This window comes from Ptychodera flava, chromosome 11, assembly GCF_041260155.1.
Source record: "Ptychodera flava strain L36383 chromosome 11, AS_Pfla_20210202, whole genome shotgun sequence".
Lineage (NCBI taxonomy): Eukaryota > Metazoa > Hemichordata > Enteropneusta > Ptychoderidae > Ptychodera > Ptychodera flava.
In genome coordinates this window covers 34,109,668-34,125,118 of record NC_091938.1, presented here as the reverse complement: position 1 = coordinate 34,125,118, position 15,451 = coordinate 34,109,668, and the positions used below count along the sequence as shown (strand labels likewise).

General features: G+C 35.5%; 1 protein-coding gene across 5 annotated transcripts in view; it reads left to right on the top strand.

Moving 5' to 3' along the window:
* Positions 1-15,451, top strand: part of LOC139144134 (1-phosphatidylinositol 4,5-bisphosphate phosphodiesterase delta-4-like) — a 52,558-nt gene that overhangs the window by 16,100 nt on the left and 21,007 nt on the right. For 3 of the 5 annotated variants that reach the window (XM_070714793.1, XM_070714796.1, XM_070714797.1), the window contains 7 exons: positions 3,663-3,790; positions 4,346-4,473; positions 5,084-5,150; positions 9,313-9,327; positions 10,665-10,758; positions 11,543-11,660; positions 15,060-15,145. In XM_070714793.1, the coding sequence (XP_070570894.1) occupies positions 3,663-3,790; positions 4,346-4,473; positions 5,084-5,150; positions 9,313-9,327; positions 10,665-10,758; positions 11,543-11,660; positions 15,060-15,145 (636 nt within the window). The remainder of the gene's footprint in view (positions 1-3,662; positions 3,791-4,345; positions 4,474-5,083; positions 5,151-9,312; positions 9,328-10,664; positions 10,759-11,542; positions 11,661-15,059; positions 15,146-15,451) is intronic. The other 2 variants (XM_070714794.1, XM_070714798.1) reach the window with 1 other exon arrangement.

Genomic DNA, 15,451 nt, shown 5'->3' with positions numbered 1-15,451 from the left:
AAGTACTTGATTGACTAACGTACCATAAACACACATGACATTATTTTGACCCTGTAACCCTTGTACTGCTGTTTCAACTCAGCTTTCAAAAACTCTTAGATATTATTGATTTTGTGTTTTTCGTAGTTAAAGTGGAATGGGTCAATTAAGTTATGGGTACCCCCAAGGTGTTCTTTACACTGGATTCTGAAATATTTGACAAGTTCAGAATTTTCTTGTAATTACCATGCCCTACAGTATGTCTATGCCAATTTATGATATTGTAAAGCAAGTTTTTGCCTGACAGATAACTGAGGTATGTCATTTTTGCATGCTATCTCAGAAATCGCATTGTCTGATTTGTTCAAATTGAACATTACTGTTAATATGTCAGCCAGGACTATATTCTTTTTTTTGATATTAGGGTTGATTCCGAATGTTCTCTTGATTCTATTCTAAAGAAAAAAATTCATCTGAAGTTTTTGACAAAAATTTCAGAAACTTCCAACACAAGAATAAAGAAAATAATATTTTATCACCAAGGTTTGGGTAAAAACCACAGTTAAAATTATATTGCCTTTGATCTGACCATGAACTTCAGCAAGAAACAAAACATGAAAGCTGATGAATGTTTGTAAGATTTCAACTGGTGAGGAACCAGTTTTCAATATTTCTGTAGTAATCCTTTCACGATATGATCATGTGGTACTGGTGATGTCATGATGTAAGTGAAACCAACTTTACCAATTCTTTCACTTTCATTACCATTCCATGGCCAACAAAAGGGATTTTTGAATTTGATATGTTGTAATTATGTCAAGGGAATTAGCTCAAAGATTTCAAGCCATTGTACATTGATAAATATTACTCATTAACGTTGTGTAACAATAACTGATTCAAGCTTGAAAATAACCATTTGCAAGTTGATAATAATCAATTGAAGGTTTATCAATGTAACAGTTTCTATTAATACTCTAGCTCCTTCATTTAACTTTATTTTGACAATGAAGATGTCTGCTATTCTGTCAGAAATGTCAGCATGTGTATGTATTTACCATCAGCCCCAATATTAGCACCATGCTACAACACCTGGGAGAATTTTAGCGTCTTTGCAATTGTACAGTTGTTTTAGCTGTACAACAACCCAGTCTATTTGCCTAAACAATGTTAATGTACTGAAAAAGTTGTCCCGCAAATTTTTTCCCATATTTGTGCATTTTTTTCTGCGTGATAGTAAATTTGTTGACCAAAATGGAACATCTTACACTGTAAAATGTTTTAGTTTTGTAGACAAATTGGCATGAAACTCATATTTGTTTTCAATGCAACTTTAAACCATTTTCAAATTTTGACCCAAATGGTCGTAAATTTCAAATTCCCACCCGGTTGTGTTTTCTTCAGTGCATGATACCGGTGTGGCCATGCGCATATAAGGCATATGAAAAAAACTTTTACGATCCAACTACAGGTCACTAATAATGGTTCATGGGTAATGCCAAAGATAGACCCATCTGTTTTGTGTCCTTCCAAGTCCACATACAGCATACCCAGTCCACAAAGATGCTATGTGAATGTGTACGGTAGTAAAGATGAGACATTGGTGACTAAACGTGTCGTGAAGCACAGAATAAATATTCCAAAAGTCATTTTTTGCAGGCATAATAGATGCATGCAAAAGCCCATGACTATTTGGTCCTTGATCCAAAATTAGAAAAATTTCCATGACAGACAATTGTGCTGGCTGCGGTATATCTTTGCATACATTGTTCGGGATTGTTCCCAGGTTTCGTTAAATATTTACCAATAATAGCATAAGAGGCAAAAAGAGACAAGGCTTAACTTTTCATAAAATAAATCCTAATTCAAATTACTGAATGTATTCAGAATAGAACTTTGAAGCGATGTGGATATAATTTCTTGTGGTGACCAGTAGCTTTACAATATTAAACTACTTTTCATTTTGAAAGTAGAATTCGACGTTATTTTGCATCCTGTGGAAATGAAAGATCAATTTGCATGTAGCTGTTACACAGCACATCATGCATGTGTTCTGCTGGTATTGTAATTCAAAAATAGAAATTAATTTTGAATATTACTGTTTTCATTGGCGTCCTTTCACAAGCAAGGCCTGTTTGTCTGTCTTGAATATTAGTGCGATATTAAATGTAATGTGGTCTTATATTTGGACTGAGCAGTAATTCTTTATAAATCTCACAGGAAATCCTAATTATAGCAAGACTTTCACAGTGACTTTGCTTTTTGTTGTCTTGAAGCAAGTGATAGCCTTCATAATAAGCCTGACTATGATTATAAGTAAAAAAATTAAGTGTTTTGGGTTTAATGTTGTGCCGGTACAAACCGGTTTTGGAGATTTTTGCTTCAAATCTTCACAGCAGCCAATGATGTAGCACCATGCAGCACCCTTTGGCCCACAATATCCCTCCTACAAAACATGGATCTCCCTTTTCTGAGGAAATTTGGAACGATCTTGTCCCTTTCTCATGGCAAAGCTTGACCTATGTACTAGTTGCAGGGCCAATATTGGATGATACTGTGTATTAAACAATGTGAATTTTTGTCATATATGACTTATTACCGGGAATATCTATGATAGACTAGAAATGATGAAAGATACCCCTTAATAATGATGAGTGGATATTATAATTCTAAGTATAAACAGATTCTACGTTGATGTTCATTATGGATGGATGACCAGCTGTTGTTAGTCTAGGTGTAAAGTGCACTTATTGATAATTTAAACCTTCTATTTTTGTGCAAGACAAGGTGAAATGACCTTTTCAATTTTGCAATAATCTTCATCAATTCATTCATTCAAATTTAGCATGTAATCTCAAAGAATTGTACAAAGTCTTATTACAGGTTGTATCGGTATTATTATATGTTAAAAGTTTATTTCAGACTTTAATGTTCATGTACAAGCTATAGACTGGACAAGAGATCACAAAGCTGTAACTTTTGATGATTTTGTGACTATTTATGTTTTGTATGTCAATTGCAAGTTCTTGTTCTACTTCCCAAAGCATGTTAAAGGCAGGTGTCAGGCGTCAGATTGTCTTGCCAGGAAATTTACTAATACTACATTACAATTTCAATGGAAAACAAAAGGCTACGACACCTTTATAATCCTCTGACGATCCAGTCCCCTACCTTTAAAACACCAAATATTTTGCATGTAAATACTGTATCTATTGTGTTAAAAATGCACTGTTATTGTTTACATTTGCATTCTAGTCCAGATCAGAATTCAATTGTCAACAATAACAATGCAGTTTACACATGTACATTCTGAGTTGACAAGCTGAATACTGTGTATTTCAACATGCTGAGTAGAATAAGAAACTGTAGTAGCTGACATTAAAAACAAAGTAGTGAAAAGATATCAAGACATACAGCTACTGGCCCTTTGAATAGGAACTGAAATGAAAAGTATGCGTGTTCCATGGAGTAAAGTAAAAACAACAAACTTTGGATGTAATAGGTCACACACACAGCTCAGTTTGATTGGCACTCTATGGTTAACTGAAATCGTACCGTAATTTTGTTTCAACCTTTTTGATTGACGATTTTTTTTACATTTTTTGTTCATTGAGAAATACTGCATTGATTGTCATTGCAATGTGTCATATGAATTACAAGAGACATTTTCTTAACAAAACTCAGATGGATCAGAGAGTTCTTCCAGAAAGCTGACAGAAACAATGATGGCTGCATTGATTTTGAAGAAGTCTGCAAGTTACTGAAACAGATGAATTTGAAAATTGACAAACGACACGTCAGGAAGTGCTTCCAGGTAGGACAAGACATTCTCCTTGTTTATGTTCTGGCTTGGATGTCTCCTGTAGTTAGTACTTGTACTTTTGCTATATTAGGTGGCTAGGTGTTTTCTTAACATTACAATATGTTATATTTCTTAGTTTTTTACACTCTGGATAACATTGTGATTAGCATGATTGTCATTGTAGTGTTTGATGGTTGCTCAATTCAATTTCATTACATTGCCAACATTACCACTAGCAGCACCATCATCATTGTGTGATCATCATCATCATCATCATCATCATCACCACTGCCACTATCATTGGCATCATCATCATCATCATCATCATCATCATCATCATCATCATCATCATCATCATCATTATCATCATTGTCATTATCATCATCAATATCATCACCATCATCATACACACTTTATTTCCATATATCACTTTGTAGCACACATTCTGTCATTCCATTGAATGGGAAATGACCAGCACAGCTAGTGTTTATCAAATCACTCTCACATCAACCCAGTAAGTCACTGCAAACAGTGCTTTTGAAACTTTCTGATGATTGATCTTTCCAGGAAGCTGACACTCAGAAAAGTAGGAAGCACACGGGAGAGATGGTAGACAATGAACTTGATGCGGAGGAGTTTGTACGTTTTTACTCCTTGATAACCAGGAGGGATGAAATTACCGCTCTCTTTTACAAGTATGTCTCTTACTTTCTCTCTGATTTTGTTCTAAAATTGTATCTTTATCAGTCTCTTTTTCTTCAGTCAGTACCCAGCTGAATGTTAGGAGGATCCGCATGCCATGTTATGCTATTTTATTATACACCTCAAAAGTGAAAGACTTCAACTTTTGCTCATCTCTCCTCAAGGAAATTTTCAACCATTCTCTTTCAACACCAAGAAAAATCTGGGGTCACAGTGCAAATTTTGGTGCTAAGAGAAACAAATTACCAAAGAGGTACTGATATTTTAAATTAAAAATTTGTAGCCATTCAAGTGGTAATAGTATGTTCTGTGATGAAAAAATTAAATTTTCGGTTTTAAGAGAAACAGTGGAAATATTCTTTAATACTCCAATAGCTTTACAATGAGCCCATACAAGTGGTAGATCAGTAATACACTTGTAGAAATTTGAGAGTCCGAATATCTGCCCCAATGAGCATTCTACCTTGAGTACCGGTAGAATCTTTTTATTTGACATGAGAGAACTCCTTGGACCGTATTCATGAGGTAAATTCTACGGAAAGCTGTCCCAGACAGGGAAAGGCATCAAAATGGACTCAATTTTTTTTTTTCAAATTTTGTCAGATACTCTGGGGATGATGATTATTGGGAGGCTGAAGAATTCCTGACATTTATGCAGACTGAACAGAGGGTAAGTTATTAACTGCAGTGTGACAGCTAGCAGTATTATTGGAATGTTTTTAGTCCCCACGGACACCGTCCGGGGGGACTTATAGGTTTGGTCATGTCCGTGCGTGCGTCCGTGCGTGCGTGCGTGCGTGCGTGCGTGCGTGCGTGCGTGCGTCCGTCCGTTCACGCAGATATCTCAGAGATGCAAGAAGCGATTTCATTCAAACTTGGTACAAGGATTACTACATATGTCATACAGATGCACGTCGATTTGTTTTGTGATACGATCCAATATGGCGCCAGGCGGCCATTTTATTATGATTTTTTCATGTACAGAGCCGTACTCAGACATGTTTCAACCGATTTTATTCAAAGTTGGTACAAGGACATTGACCAATGTCATAGATATGCACGTCAATTTGTTTTGTGATACGATCCAATATGGCCGCCAGGCGGCCATTTTATTACGATTTTTTCATGTATAGAGCCATAACTCAGACATGTTTCAACCGATTTTATTCAAAGTTGGTACAAGGACATTGACTAATGTCATAGATATGCACGTCAATTTGTTTTGTGATACGATCCAATATGGCCGCCAGGCGGCCATTTTATTATGATTTTTTCATGTACAGAGCCATAACTCAGACATGTTTCAACCGATTTTATTCAAACTTGCTACAAGGACATTGACCAATGTCATAGATATGCACGTCAATTTGTTTTGTGATACGATCCAATATGGCTGCTGTGTGGCCATTTTATTACGATTTTTTCATGTACAGAGCCATAACTCAGACATGTTTCAACCGATTTTATTCAAAGTTGGTACAAGAACAATGACCAATGTCATAGATATGCATGTCAATTTGTTTTGTGATACAATCCAATATGGCTGCCAGACGGCCATTTTATTACAATTTTTTCATATACAGAGCCATAATTCAGACATGTTTTAACCGATTTTATTCAAAGTTGGTACAAGGACATTGACCAATGTCATAGATATGCATGTCAATTTGTTTTGTGATACGATCTAATATGGCTGCTGTGTGGCCATTTTATTACAATTTGTTCATATACAGAGCCATAACTCAGACATGTTTCAACCGATTTTATTCAAAGTTGGTACAAGGACATTGACCTATGTCATAGATATATACGTCAATTTGTTATGTGATACGATCCAATATGGCCGCTAGGCAGCCATTTTATTACGATGTTTTCATGTACAGAGCCATAACTCAGATATGTTTCAACCGATTTTATTCAAAGTTGGTACAAGGAGATTGACTAATGTTATACATATGCATGTCAATTTGTTATGTGATACGATCCAATATGGCTGCCTTGCGGCCATTTTGTTACGATTTTTCATATACTCTCGGGCATATCTCAACCGATTTTATTCAAAGTTGGTACAAGGACATTAACCTATGTCATACATATGTATGTCAATTTGTTTCATGATATGATCCAATATGGTTGCATGGCAGCCATTTTGTTACAATTTTTTCCTGTCCTTAGCCAAAACTTGGGCATGTCTCAAATATGGTACCAGTGATAATCTGTCAAGTGTTAGAATTGTATGCAAAAATGTTTTGCAACATCCTGTTGATTAATTCCTAGTTGACTCATTTTCTGAACTTTAGGATGGTGGCCTACATTGGTTTTATGTTTTCATCACCATGGAACTCATTCTTGGCCATTGAGCGCCATCTGTATCAAAGTATTTTTATCACAGACCTAATTAATGAAGAGGACTCTATCCTTTCTGAGGACATGTAATCAAAATACCCATTAACAAGTGGGGACTGTGTCATCAACGATGACTTGTTAACTTGTGCTTTTTGCATTTTCAAAGCAAACCCCTCAGTGATGATTTAACAAAGATGATTTGATGGCCAAGCCTAATGTCAGTGAAAGTGCTTCGATAGCAAAAGCCAGACATTTCTAGGTCAAATGTCATTCAAATTATTTAATATTCAGTCATAAAATATTTAGAACTGGTGTTTGATATTCAGTATATTAGTTTATTTTTATTATCCTGATAATGGAATGTTGACCCAGCCTTACACACACATTGTGTGGAAAACTAAACAAGACACAACAATTAAAAGAAGTCATTATGTGTAGTGTTCTCCTCCAATGATTTCTGTGAAATAATGTAACAGTCAGGTTTGGCTTCAATAATCCAGTCATATACCAGTAATTGTTATCTCAGCATGATCCATTATAGTAAAGGTCCATTCATTTTATATATTAACATCTTTGTGATAAGATGGTTTGATATCAAAATCAACTTATGTGAAAATGCTGACAGAAGTTCGACCACATAATGTTTTTCAAACATTGGTAACAGATGCACAACTTAGATTTTGACAACTCCATGTAGTTTTTGACATTTGTCAGGTAATGGCTGCTGCAAGTGAGTATACACCAAATCCGAATAATCTATTGCAAAGGCTTAACAATGGGATTCAAAAATATCTTGTCAAATATTGGATGGCATTTTTATTAAACAAAAGGGAAAAATATACAACTAATTGGGCTTTAATTTCAATTCATCGCATAATATTATGGACATACTGCACTTCATATGGTTTTGATCATCTCATTGGTTGTTATTGTACACTGATATTTCTAGAAAATATTTGTCAGCTGACTGAGCCTAAGTCATGTGACAGACAGAAATATCACTGTATCATTACTTTTAACGTTGACCATACACATTTCATCACCAGTATAAAAACAGTGTCCATTGCTTTTTTTGAAACAGTTGCAGTATGGTGTGTTAAAATAGAATGGCAGGCATTGTATTTGTGGAATATTTTGTTGATGATGAAGTCACTGAGATTTTCCCGTATTCAAAATCAGGTTGAAATATGGTAACCCTTTGAGTAGCCTGTAGTGTGAAAAAGTACATCAGCATTTGTCAATGGTGAAAAGTAGATTGATTCAGTATGGACACACCTATAGCAGCTAGCTATAGGTGTAGCTGTTACAGAGATGTGTTTATAAATAGAGTGACCATGTATTGACTGGTTTGAAATATGGTGGCCTGTCTTCCTGTAGGATGTCCGCATGCAATTCTGGATTGATGTGTTGGGCTGGGTCGAGTCATAGAGAACAGACCATTATATATTCAGGGGTGGACAGGGTATTGACAGTATCTTTAATGCTGGATTTGAATGGAATCAACTACCTTTGAAATGTACAAGCTTTGAAGCATGTCACATAACTGTAGACTATATAGGGCTAATGACAAGGGACTTTTATCTCTAATTATAACTAAGCTATCAAACCCTATTAATATTTATCAAACTATTTATTCACAACAAATTACTGTATATCCCTGTTATACAAATGGCAAAGTTAGGTCTGCATGAAGGCGTGTGAAATGATTTCATATAAATCTTTAAGATGAAAAGTCAAATACTGGGCCGGGATGAAAATCTCCCTTCCACAGTATAGTATATTTCATGAGCCAAACATTACATCAACAAGCTTTGGTAGATAGAGTGCTGATGTGGGATGGCTTGCACTGTATCAGCCAACACAAAAATAATGGAAATATATGTATGTAAAAATAACCAATGTACATAGCATGGCAACTTTGTCCAATGGAAAAGTTCAACAGTTTCACAGTGTGGTTAGACAATGGAATCTTTTTAGGGATATGCAACGATAAGTTTCACCACGGTCTTTTGTGGAGTGACTGTAGTTTCACAAACCCTTTGCATTGAAAATTTACAAAGTACATGTATGCTGTAAATCTGCACACAGCAAACTTCATAGGCCCCTCCCCCTCTGAAACTACCATATATCAAGGACAAACTATTTTGTAAATGGTTGATCATGCACAAGTCTGGAGGAATGCTCTGCTATTGTGGGTCTTACCATAGATGGATATTTCCTGTTAATCAAAATGACAAACATACAACTTATCTCTCTAAGTTCTTATCTTCTGCTAATTTCTTCCTGAATTCAATAGGTAATTACTTGACATTAATGTTCAAAAAAATACAGGAAATCACTCACTACACCTGCAAAGTCATACTTTTGTACACAAAGAAATTAATTAATTAAATAAAAATAATTAAGTTTTCAACATTGTTTATGAATCATCTAATTCTAATCTTCTCATCATTTTACTTTGATCTGTACAAATATTGTACATACAGGCATCTGGACGTCAGGTATAATTTACAGAATGTACTTGTATTAATTTATCATTACTCTTTGCATTGTCATATCAGTAACTGCTCTTTGTTCTCTCTGTGCATGAGCGCAATATTTAACTCAACGCTGAATCTGTGAAAATGCAAAAGTTTTCTCTTTGTTTACAACTTTACAAGGAAAGCTGTTATTTCTTCTATTTTGTGGAAAAAATACCTACATGTATGTTGATTAAAACTTGAGCAAGTGGACAAAGACTTTCATGCAAAGAAAGTGTGTTAAAAAATTAAACTTCCCTGAAGTTTTTAAAGATGTTCTCAGCTGTACGACACCATATCTGATGTCAAAAATTATTTCTATACTAGTGAAAAAGCAATGCATTGTGAGAAAGTTCCTGCATATTTGAAGATGCTTATAATAGACAAATCTTAGTTATGACAGATTATTTCCTGGTTTCTGCAGTTATGTGCATCATGGAATGGAATGTCTACCAATAAAGATTCGAAATTGCCAATTTTGCAACTTCTTTTACTGGTTTAAAAATTCATTATAAAAGACCTTTGTATTTCTCTAGTATCCAAACCTTTATATATTTACAAAACAACAGTTAGACAAGTTTTGAAATAAAACTGATATAGTGATGCAACTGATTGGAAAATAATAGTAATGTATAAAATTGTGTGTCAGTATTGGTGCTTAGGGCTTTTGCTTAATGCTTAGCTATGCTAGCATCAATGCATGTACACATTTATGTGAGCAATCTGATGAATGTCTGAGAGTTCCAAACTCATTGAATTGAATTCTACCAGTCTATAAATCCAGTGAATTGTTTCTATATTTTGTCTTTTACTCATGTAAAGGTGTTTTTTTTCTCTCATGCTGTCATCCATCAAATGACTGTAAAGCCAAACACCATGCAACAAACAGATACAGTAATCCCTCGCTCTAACTACCACCAGTAGTACGAATTATCGGTTATAACGTACATACGTGTCCCTGAGAAGGCTAGTCTTGGTTCGAATTCCATTCATTTGAACAAACACCTCTCACTTTAACGAACGTGTTTTCTGTCCCCAAGCATGGTCGTTAGAGCGAGGGTTTACTGTATTCTGTAACTTCTGACCATAGATTTGTTCGCCCTAAAGAATGTGTACTAAAGCTATCCTGAGCTATACAGCATAAATGCAATTCTTCATTTGTTCTATGGTTATATATAGAACTGGTTCTATTACAGGATAGGTTAAGGTTGTAAGGTGGGATGTGAATATCACATAAACATTTATCTATTTATGCATGCAGGGAAACCTGTATACTTGTACTTAAAGTGTAAAATGATCATAATGTTTTCTTTGTTCAGCGTAAAGAGCTGCATGGAAAGTGGGCAGAAGCTGTCATAGGAAAGTATGAACCAAATCCTGAATGTCAGGCAAATCAAGTTCTCAGCTTGGACGGTAAGTACTAATAATAGCCAAGTTTGCGGTTACAGGTTTGGTATTCAAAACTATAGCGCTGCACGAGTGCTAGTGCAACATCAAATACTGTTGCTTGAAATACGGACATATTTTGTCATTTTATACGGGCGTGGATGTTGTTGCAGCTCATACTCTGAGATGTAAATACCTCTTCCAGTATTAATTGTTACACTAGCAGTCGCAACAAAGTTGTATTTACATCATTCTTGCATACTTAATTTCCAAAATTGTAATCTAAAAATGCAAACAAATATTTATTTTTGCATATTAATGAAAGAATAATGATGTCAATTGCAAGAAGCCCTATTACAAACAAATTCATACAAACTTCCATGTTTACTTATAATTTACAAGTGCAGTGTCATCAATGATAAATCATTCTCTTCAAATTCTATCTAGAGTTTACTACATTTCATCGGTGATAACTTTGATTATTCTTGAAATGGAAACTTGGTTTTACCAGAGTTGATCACTCTACAGTTGCAGCAATGGACTAGCCATGTAAATGAGAGTTGTCACTACAGTGTATGGCTGCACTGAAAACCAGAGTTGATTCACTACTGTAGATACAGTTGCAGCAACTGCGTAGCACACATACCACAATTACAGACTAGCCATCTATATACCTGAGTGTTCATTGTTATGGCTGCACTGGGCTAGTATCTGTATGAATGTCTAACTATCTTTAATAAAGTTGTAAAGCAAAGTTGCATCAGAATTGCTGTCAATACTATCATCACTGTTTTTCCATAATGTATTGTAGGTTTCAATCTATTTATGATGGGTCCCAATGGCATGTTGATGAATCCATACCATGATAAAATCTATCAAGACATGAATCAACCACTGTCTCATTACTTCATTGCTTCCTCTCACAACACGTAAGTAAAAAATTATTAATCCTTTACACTGTTACAACAAACTTGTATTGCTCAGTTTGTGAGCTTTGGATATCAACCCAGTTGATTCACTTACAATTATACCAACCTTGTGCTTTACTGACCAAAGGGTTCATTGAAATGGTTCATCAGTCATAATGTAAATTCAGATCTTTGACTTTTTTATGGTACAACTCCATTAGCTTTTAACTTTTTATGAATTCTCAGGTATTTCTGTTCCTTTTGTAAAGTATATAACCCTGTTCTACTCATAAAATTGTGTCATGTGCCTGGTAATTGCTTGAATGTATGTGTGAAATGACCAATATTTTTATTATTATAGATTGATATGTACTCCATACTCAAATTCAGCTATCAAAAATAACTCTATTTTATATCATGCATTGTCTTTTCAAGGTTAAATACTACAAATTTGAATATACTGTAAAGGCCAGGGAAGAATTAGAAAATGTAGTTTTATTTTGTAGACAAATGGCAAAATCATCAAGAGTTGTCACTATTGTTCTATTTTGTCTGAGTTTTTCAAACACTGTACTTGTTCATTGAGAGTGGAACTAGACTTTGTAGCTATTCTGGTATTTTTACATTGAGAATATCGAAACTTTAAAAAATGGATGAAAAAACATTATGCTGAAAACAGAAAATGTTTCTACAGCCACACAGGCATTGGAAAAGTTTACTAAATCTGTGCAGGGAAAACTTCAAGAAGACGGTTAGAGATTTTTTATTATCAACTTAAGTTAAAACAGAAAAAACTACAGATCCTCAGAGTGTTTGTGAATAGTAACTCCAGTGAATGCATTGTGTCAAAAATGTACACACACACTGTTAACAAAAGTATCTTAAAAGTATCTGATCATGATATCTACAAGATTTCAGTACTGTGAGGTATCTACAAGATTTCAGTATGTCAGTACTGTGAGGTATTGTTTGATACTGTATAAGCTAAAACAAAATTATATAGATGTATAAGTGGAAAATATGGCCATTATTGTCTTAATGTATCAAATATTTTGGTTTGTTTGTCTCCTCATGTTTATAATTGTTGAAAGTCTGATTATTTATTGGAAAAAAACACTTTTTGTTTATATCAAGTAGTAGTGTGTAGATTACTGTAAACATGACCTTTCAAAGGTCAAGCCATTATCTATGGTTGTCAAGTGGACTGTTTACAGTGCTGAGTATTTAAATAAACAAATTCAAGGGTGATTATGATTGTGGTTTATCTGACAAGCCATCTTTAAGTACAATCCCATTACCACTGAAGACACAGTTACTGTAAATGTTCTGATCACTGAGATTACTGTTATCATCATTGAGATGCACTGACCAGATATTGTGTACCTGCACCTTGGTCCATGGTCCTGCATCCAAATATTTGCACTTTTCAAGGTGACTAATTAACATTGAAACACAAACAGCCTACAGGCTAGGTAAACTTACTGGATTATGTGAGTGCAACTATTAAGAATCTACAATTAGCAACAAACTTCCATTTTTCCTGAGTTGAAAATTAAGTGTGTTTCAAAATAAACATGAATAAGTTATTGATCTGTCTTGAAGATGATTTTGTAGAGGTTTCTCTACTGTATTGAGTGACTGTATATCATTATGTGACATGCATCTACAGTGTGCCTGGGACATCACCCATTTGCATGTGTTGCTGGTATTGTTTCTAAATTTAAATTGATTTTGCATTTATTTATACCTGTATGGTCATTAAGGAGCCCAGAAATGTGTGCTTCCTGCACCAATCATAATGGTTATTAGTGAAGTTGAATAGGATTTTTGGCAGAAATTGAAGTTTCCATCATACCTTTTGTTCTTGAGAAAAATGTCTGGTCATAAACTATTGTAGAAATCTTTGAAGCTTTAAATAGCAAAACAATATGGAATACATTACTGGGTTGCATGTTTTCTGTACATCAGCCAATTTGAGAATTTCAAGGCCAACTTTGTTATAATATGATGGCAGGAACACTGTGACTTGCCCAATTATGTTGTGCTTTAGGAGCGTTCAGTTTTTACGGCCTGGGGGGGGGCCGGCAAAATCTTGTCGCCGGTGTTCAAAAAATATAGACCCCCCTGCATTTTGTGTGAAAAAAATGACCCCCCCTTTGTCAGACGAAAAAAATTGATGACCCCCCCCCCCCCTGAAAAATAACCAAAACCCATATGTCAAATTTACCCGCATGGTTTGGATTTGAACTCCGGTACGCAGCACACTTTATTCGATGCCTTGCACAAACTTCTCAGCCACATCCATTGAAACGTCTGTAATTAGGACGACTGTAAGGCAATTTTAAACTTCATTTCCATAGACAACTCATGTCCATGGACATTGTATAAAGTAAACTTTATTGGAGTGGTTCGCCAAAGGCAGCCCTCCGGTTAAGAGGGTCATGGGCCATTACGTAAAGTCAACTTTATTCTAGTGGGCCACCAAAGGTGGCACGCCGGTAAAGAGGGTCGATCATGGCTATTGCATAAGTAGACTTTACTTGACAGGGCCGCTGAAGGCGCGTGGCCATTACCATATTCAGTGCGTGATCACAGGGGTCCCTCAAAAATGTTTCTAATACAAGCCGCGGCTTCAATTGGGATTTTACGGTAAGATTGCCGTGGGGTATTACATAAAGTCAATTATGGTTGATTAAAGAGGGTCAATCATGGCCATTGCATGAAGTAAACCTAATTGGAGTGGGCCGCCAAAGGCGTCTGCCCGTTAAGAGGGTCATGGGTAATACATAATGTATATTTATTGTAGTGGGCTGCCGAAGGCGGCCCGCCGGTAAAGAGGGTCGATCATGGCCATGGCATAAAGTGAACTTTATTGTTGGTATTATGTTTTTTGAAAATGTGGTGACCCCCCCCCCCCCCCTTTCCTACCAGTGAAAAAGCGATGACCCCCCTTTGCGGATTCCAAAATTATGATGACCCCCCCCTGGATTTTGCCGGCCCCCCCCGGCCGTAAAACTGAACGGTACCTTATGTGTTGCTGTACAGGCTTAGCTGTAAAATTAAAGACATTAAACTATCAAGGGATCTCGGAAAGGCAAATATTTGTTGTTTTCATAAAAGTAACACACTGCCGTAAACATCTCTACAATCATTAAATCAACAATGCTCCCCTCCAAACCATGTCTTGCTCTAGTACTGACAGTCATTTGATAAATTGTTCCTTTCTCCCAGGATAAATTAATGGAGTCAATAAGAGATTTAAACACATTAATTTCTGCTCAGATTTTGCATCAAAGAGAGACTTGCCTCCAAAGTAAGCCATTAATAACTGTAATAAAACAAGGCGAGTTTGCAAAACATAACATTAACATCATGTCATAAATAACAGTGTTTTTATCATTCATGTGTTCACCATTATAGATATTTGTTGGAGGACCAGTTGAAAGGACCTAGCAGCACTGAAGCCTATATCAGAGCATTACAGCTAGGTTGCAGATGTGTTGAATGTAAGTGTGTGCATTTACCCATGTAAGACACATACAGGTCAAAGGTCATTTTGCTATGAATGATAAAAGAAAAAAATGTTAAAGATGCATTTTTGATCAGCTATATCTGGAAATACACTGATTTCACTAATGTAAATACTAAACATCAATACGATGCAACAAGAAGACCAGGGGATGGAGGACTAGGCCTTTAAGTGCAAGATTCCATGAACACACATGTAGTGTATGACATCAGTCTCTATATCTTGATATTTTGAATTCCTGATTTCCCTGTATCTTGCTATTTTGAATTCAAGATTTCTCTGC